This window comes from Nicotiana tabacum, chromosome 20 (assembly GCF_000715075.1).
Source record: "Nicotiana tabacum cultivar K326 chromosome 20, ASM71507v2, whole genome shotgun sequence".
Classification (NCBI taxonomy): domain Eukaryota; kingdom Viridiplantae; phylum Streptophyta; class Magnoliopsida; order Solanales; family Solanaceae; genus Nicotiana; species Nicotiana tabacum.
Genome location: NC_134099.1, coordinates 97,429,586 through 97,436,789, shown reverse-complemented (window position 1 = coordinate 97,436,789; position 7,204 = coordinate 97,429,586). Strand labels below are relative to the sequence as shown.

Below are 7,204 nucleotides of genomic sequence, written 5' to 3'. Positions count from 1 at the left end.
AATTTGTGAATTTTATCCCTTCGCCGCTAGTGGGTTATTAATAAAACAACACATGAAGATGTAGTAGACATGGCAGAATTTGATCCACCTCGAAATGCGTTCCCCCACCCACCCACCCCTGCTCCCTCCGAAGTCAAAATTAACAAAACTATAAGCTGCAGCTATCATGATAAAAATTGAATACACATTAAATAATAGAACTAATTGGTGATGGTAAAATAATAATAATAAAAATAGTTATTTATCCATATTATCCACTTAAAATTGAGTTGAATAATAAACTTTTTAAAAATGGGTTAAATATGAATAAGATTCATATTATCCACTTAAAAAATATATAACCAATGGGTAATCAAGCAATGAGTTTAACTTTTATATTTGCAAGATTTAATTGGGAGTTCCTCAAGTTTGGAAGAGTAGAAATTCTCCCAAAAGTCATCATATTCAAAAAGTCACGGATGATAGGGATATCCATATCATCCGCTGGTTAATCCATTTGCGATATTAAATATGAGCCGAGTTAGATATTATATTCTTTTTTGCATTGTATGTTTTCAGTCTGCCCATATCCGATCCGACCAGCTCGTTTGCCAGTAACCCTAGAGGCTAGAACTTACCCCTTAGGCCTCATTCCCACATGATGATTGACAGGTGTACGAAAGAAACTCCGGTAACAGATCTATCATCGCCGACATATCGTCGCCGGCAAGTTGACTCATTTAAATGGGGGTATAATTCATGGGGTGAGCATGAGATCTCTGACATCTGTCATGTGAGTGGGGCTATAGCTAGGGTTCTTTAAAAGAAAATAGTAGTAAAACTTAAAGGGCAAACTTATATAAAGAAAATAGTAGTATATAGACTGATATATTGTTCCAGTCAATATACATTAATTTGTATTTATAGTATTTCTACCGTTCATGCACCACCAAAAGCACTTATGGCATCCCTTGCCAATAGTAATTGGTAGATCTGAACCATCCAAATGGTGGGCTCATACTTGTTCATTTTTACGAGGAAAAAAAAATCCTTTCATCTTTACTCTTTCCCTATTTAGGTATTCTTAACTTTTCTTTTCGGGAAATACTCTTAAAATAGATCATAATTACAATATTTTTTATTAGTTAAATATGCTCTATACATATTAGAAAGGTCGTGCCCACTTATATATATATATATATATATATATATATATATATATATATATATATATATATATATATATATATATATATATATATATATATATACACACACACACACACACACGTCGTTTATTTTGAGATTTTTTGATTTTTATAGTGAATGGTTGTTATACACCTATAACAATATTTGACGTTTAAATATTTTTAGGCTTTTATAGATAAAACTTATCCAAAGCTCAATTATTTTTCTTTTTTAATATTACATATAAAAATAAGAAAATTCTTCAAATTTAAAATCTCAGAAGATATGCATATTTCACTAAGTATATATAATACATCATTAATAAATTCATTAACTAATTAAACGTATAAAGATTTAAGGCACACATTTTAAAGATACTAGGAAAATATATTCTTTCAAGATTGATGGAAGAACTTTATAATTGTAGATGTTTCGTAGATTTCATTCTCTTATATAATTACTACTGATATAACACTTGAATTGACGAAGATTTGTGTCCAAATTTTCGCAAAAAGCTATCAAATGAAAAATATATCATGTGCAGATCTTCAAATCTTATGTCTTATGCAAAATACAAACTTTGTTCAATGGAAAAGATTGTGTGCATATTTTTAGAATTGTTGTTAGTAATCTTAAAGATTCTATATAGCTGTTATAGTGGGATAATTTTACAAAGAGTGTTCTACTATAAATATGGTTGTTGTGGTTGTTATCGGTAAAAAGCTATTTAGAGAGGTAAAATATAGCTTAAAAATTAGTTCTAAGAAAAATATGGCTTTTATAGTGAATGACTGTTATATAGGAATGCTGTTATATAAAGGATTGACTCTAAAAAAACAGAGAAAAAGAAAACCAACTCGAATATTCCATCGGACACATATTACTCTCTCTCGTTAGTATAAATACCAAGTAAATACACGCCGATGCAGTGATTCTTCGTTTCCGATTCGTAAAGTGTGACTTCACGGAAAATTTTATTTTGTGTCTCATACAACTGATACTAGTTGTATGAGGCAACTTTTTTGTCTCACAGTTTTGTGCATCCAGAAGTGTAAGATTGGAGTCCATAAATTTGTGAGACAAAAAGAAGCCTCATACAACTAGTGTCAGTTGTATGAGACACAAAATAAAACTTCTCGTGACTTCACTGTCATTGAAAATTATGAAAAGTTAGCAATGATCAGAAAAGAACTAAGTACTCACCTCTGTTTCAATTTATGTGGATCTATTTCCTTTTTAGTTCATGCAAAAAAGAATGATCTCTTTTCATATTTGAAAATAATTTACCTTTATGCAATAATTTACCTTTATGCAATAATTTATAGCTACATAAATTATATGTGCCTCATTTTACCCCACAAGTTCAAAAGCCCTTCTCTCTTTTCTTAAATTTCATTTCCACCCAGTCAAATAGGAATATTAGTTTTTCCAAGCCCAGCTAGATATCTGCAGCCTGCAAGAGAGGACTGTATCTCTTTCAGGTGGAATATATTTATCAAATTGAAAAAGAAAACTAAAGAAGGAAAGGAAAAGAAAAAAGGACAAGGAAAAAGGTTTACCAACTTTGGTGACATAATGAAAGTAGAGATACGAGCATAATGAAAGTAGAGATATATTATAATAATTGAAACAGCATATAAATTTATATAGTAGGAGTATATAATAATGTAACCACTTGTTATATATAGCCTTCCCAATGTGGTAGTCTGTTCCCGATATCACTATTTTATAGTATTCCCCTTTCATTTCTTCTCCAAAACCTAATACTCAGCTATAGTAGTTGAGCTTAATTTGCTTTCCCACTGCAACATTCTGATCAAACTCTCAGTCTTCTCACTCTTTCCTTCACCTCACCCATCCCTCTGTAAACCAATCTCTTCACACTCTTCTCTTCCCAATAACATCATCATCTTTTTCTTTATTTTATTTTCTTTACTCTATAAAAGAGAAAGTCATGGATATTGACTTGCTCAAATCTGCAGCTCCTGAAGATCAGATGGAAATGATGCTTCTAATGCAGATGCAGGATTTCTCCAAAGGTTATTCTGATATGAATGAAATGCCAATGTTGGATTGTAGTCCACAAGGAAGTAGCAACATTAGCAACAATACTCATGCTAATTTATCTCAAATGATTGATTACCATAATTCACACACATTCTTGAACGTACCAGCTTCTACCATTTCATTCACTGGCTCTCCCTCAGTAATTCAACATCAAGAAACTTTGAGGAACACTGTTGGTGCATATCCTTCCCATACAGTGAAGCGAAACTCTATGGCAGCGATGAGAGAGATGATATTTAAAATAGCAGCAATGCAGCCAATTCAAATCGACCCAGAATCTGTAAAACCACCAAAGAGAAAGAACGTGAAGATATCGAACGATCCTCAAAGCGTAGCGGCACGCCATAGGAGAGAAAGGATAAGTGAAAGGATAAGGATTCTTCAGAGATTAGTACCAGGTGGAACCAAAATGGACACTGCATCTATGTTAGATGAAGCTATTCATTACATGAAATTCTTGAAAAAGCAAGTGCAATCCCTTGAAAAGGTAGAAGCCACTAGGCCAGTTGCTGCTGCTTCAGGATGCCTAGGATTCCCTGTGCCAATGTCGTCTTTAAGTGGGAATTATTTACCTATGGGTTCTAAAACTTATTACCCTTACCATCAAAGTGTTCAACCCTAGCTAGTTTGACTCATTCTCATAGTAAAAATATGGAATAACAAGTTCTTCTTTTTTAATATAAATTGTGGGGTTGTAAATTAGAAAGAAGATTATTGGACAAAACTATCAGTTAGTCACTTCTTATGATCTCTTAATTAGGTTTACCATGCATGTTGTACTATTAAAGGACTAAAAGTTCATAATCATGGTATATAGACAAGAACCGAGGTATTAAAAGTTCTTTCTCTCCTCTCCTCTCTCTCTCTCTCTCGCTCTTCTTTCTGTCATTCTGTAAGTGTAATGATTCAAACAGAAACTTATCTGACCTATGCAGAATTCATGGTAAATGACAACCAAAATGAAGTGGGTAGTTGATTAGCTTACAGTTTTCATGTTGTTATCGGAAACCATGTGCAAGTTATCTTTGCAGCAACTCTAAGAAATATCTTAAATGCAAGATGTTGATGAGGCTATTTAATATAGTATAGTGTATATATTGTCTTCTTTTTTTTTGTCTATTTGTAGGTTTTGGTCGAATTAGGTTTGCCTATAAAAAGATCGGAACAGGGACCATTTAGGGATTGGTCGGGGAAAATTACCAGCTTCTCATGGTCAAATGCCAATCGTGCACATTGGAAAATTAACACATACACAGGCCCTGCTTGAGTTTTATCCTCTTTCCTTAAGTTGAAGTAGGATTATTCCTTTTGAATTTTGACTCAAAGGAAAAATGATTACTTGCATTTTATGTTTATACAAACTTTTATTAGCTTATACTTAGTTAAATTATACTCCCTCCTTTTTACTTAACGTGGCAAAGTTTGAATTGACACAAAATAGAAAGAATTTTTTAAATTTGTGGTATAAAAACTTATCATTAATGGTAAAATGAGAATTTAAATTAAATTCTTTCTAAATTTAGAAGGCTGATATTCTTTTTGGAACAAAATATTGTCACATGCATTAGAATAGATGGTGTAATTTAATATCTACGTAAACACTACTGCAACTAAACTTTTTCCATAGTTGAGTTCAAAAGATTGCCTCTAGCTCACTTGGTGAATGTACTGCCTTCTATAGTTGATGTGGAAGATTTTTTCCCATCAATAGTATAGCATTACTTACCCTTCCCCGGCTTCCTTTCCTGATGTAATTAAAGAAAAGAATTGAAGAAAAACGATAACAGTCAAACATTTCTATAACAACCTTGTCTGCTTCGAAATATTTTGGTTGTTATAGTGAAGTGCTATTATAGAGGGCATATATTATAACATAATATAATATTCGATTCCAAAAATTACTCGATTCATAGTGAATGATTATTATATAAGGATGTTATATAAAGGTCTGACTGTATAACTTTTCACTGCAGTCTCTGAATTAAATGGGTGGGTTTTTTCACTCTCTATCAAGATATTATGGTAGATAGTCATATGTTCCCATAATTCATGTTTTACATTTTGGATACAAATTAAAGGTAGGGTTTCGTTATAGCCCATTATTAGTGTAGAATTTTTTAAATACAAAGACAGGACTGAGCCATGTCAGATATATATATATATATATATATATATATACATATATATATATATATATATATATATATATATATATATATATATATATATATATATATATATATATATATATATATATATATATATATATATATATATATCGAGACTATAGACACTTATAACGCAACTAACAATTTCCACTTGTTTACTGGAACTCAAAGTGATGTAATTTATCCAATTAACTAAAAACTTCATTAGCTAATTATGGCCCCACATTTATGTGAGGAAACTCACAGTTGCACCATCTAGTATATGGATAGCTAACATCTTCGATATTATTCTTATAAAGGTAGTCCATAACATGTGACAATAAAAGAAACTTGGAAAATTTTAACATATATTAGTATGGATGATTGGACAGACCACCAATGCTATTTGATGAATAAATCCAAGGAAATTCCCATATATAATCTTTAAGTACAGTGAGAAAAATTAACATTCAGAAGAAAATGTTCCCTTTAATTATGCATTGCAAATTTATGTATAATAGCGAGACAGTGATACATAAAAGAGGGAATATAAGATAATATCTTTATTTTAAGGAATTATAATTAGAAGGCACGACTATATGTTTTATTTCCTTGAAATTAAATTGCAATATTCGACAAATGAAAATTTAGCTAAGAACCAAGTGAAGAACTGTCATATATAAATGCACAAGAAGTCCACGTGAATGACTGACAATTGGCGTCTATTTACGATAATGTATTTAGGCGTTTATGAATCATGACGAAAGGAAGTCGTCGTTTTATCAGTGCCTTGCCAAGTGAATAGAATTTACTTAATCAATGTTTGATCCTTCGTGGATATCTACGTCATACCTATTAGCTCAAGTTAAAACATATTAATAATGTAAAATTTATTTAAATTATCAATGGGTAAAAACAAATTATAATTTGAAAATATCTATAAAAAAAAATCAAGATGCAAGTATTGGGAAATTTAAAATAAAGTAAAAAGGAAAAGGTAGGGTTATTTTTTCATGTGAAGAGGTGTCGCGAATATATACCATAACTTTTAACCATTTTTTACGTTCAGTTATGAGTTATTAGGTTCTTCATTTTTTTTATGGATCCTAAAGCATGTAGTTGGTGTGAATTAGTTAGATTAATTGGAACGCAATCATATGTTAAGAAAATAAATCTTCAACTTAACTTGAAAAGTAAACTTATGAGATGTGCCCCGATATAATAAGCCAAGCTTGAGACATGATAACAAGAGGTCGAAACCGAGGCAAAGGTCTCATCGATTCGGAGTCGGGGACCATGACGCCCACCCTCGAGAATATCGAGGTTGGTTCGGGATCGGTCCTAGGCTTGAATAACTTCGAAGAACGTTGTCAGGTAATCAAGCACGACCAATAGAAGGTTGTGATATCCGTGACCAGGATATCACGGTGGGGATCGGCACGTATTAATAGAGAACCAGCAATCAGTTAATTAGAAGATTTTTACCTTTTATAAGAATTGTACCTAGAGTGAGACTCTCCTACTATATAAAGGGGGTCTGATGATTCATAATACATGTTGTAACACGCAGTCCAAGGCAATATATTATTAATTTTCTCTGTTATTATCTCTTTTTTCTTGTTCATCACTGCTAGTCATTGCAAGCCCGGATCGAGAGTGAATATTTCACTAAGGCTAAAGCCATCCTTTTAACGTGGTTTGAATTCATTTTAGCTTTACTTGTTCAATATAATTCAGTTTATTACTTTATGTCAAATTAATTCGCGTATCCTTAAAATCACTTACAAATTCAATTGTTATCTGATTTTAAGGGTATACAGTTT

The 7,204-nt window shown here is 31.7% G+C and overlaps 1 protein-coding gene across 1 annotated transcript; it reads left to right on the top strand.

Annotated features, from left to right (window-relative positions):
- Window positions 1-2,860: 2,860 nt before the first annotated feature.
- Window positions 2,861-4,259, top strand: LOC107780429 (transcription factor HEC1-like). The gene has a single exon (XM_016600970.2). The coding sequence runs from the start codon at window positions 3,122-3,124 to the stop codon at window positions 3,854-3,856; it is 735 nt and encodes a 244-aa protein (XP_016456456.1). The 5' UTR covers window positions 2,861-3,121; the 3' UTR covers window positions 3,857-4,259.
- Window positions 4,260-7,204: the final 2,945 nt, after the last annotated feature.

Coding starts and splice junctions, on each gene's coding strand:
- LOC107780429 (XM_016600970.2), top strand. CDS start 3,122: ATGGATATTGACTTGCTCAAATCTGCAGCTCCTGAAGATCAGATGGAA.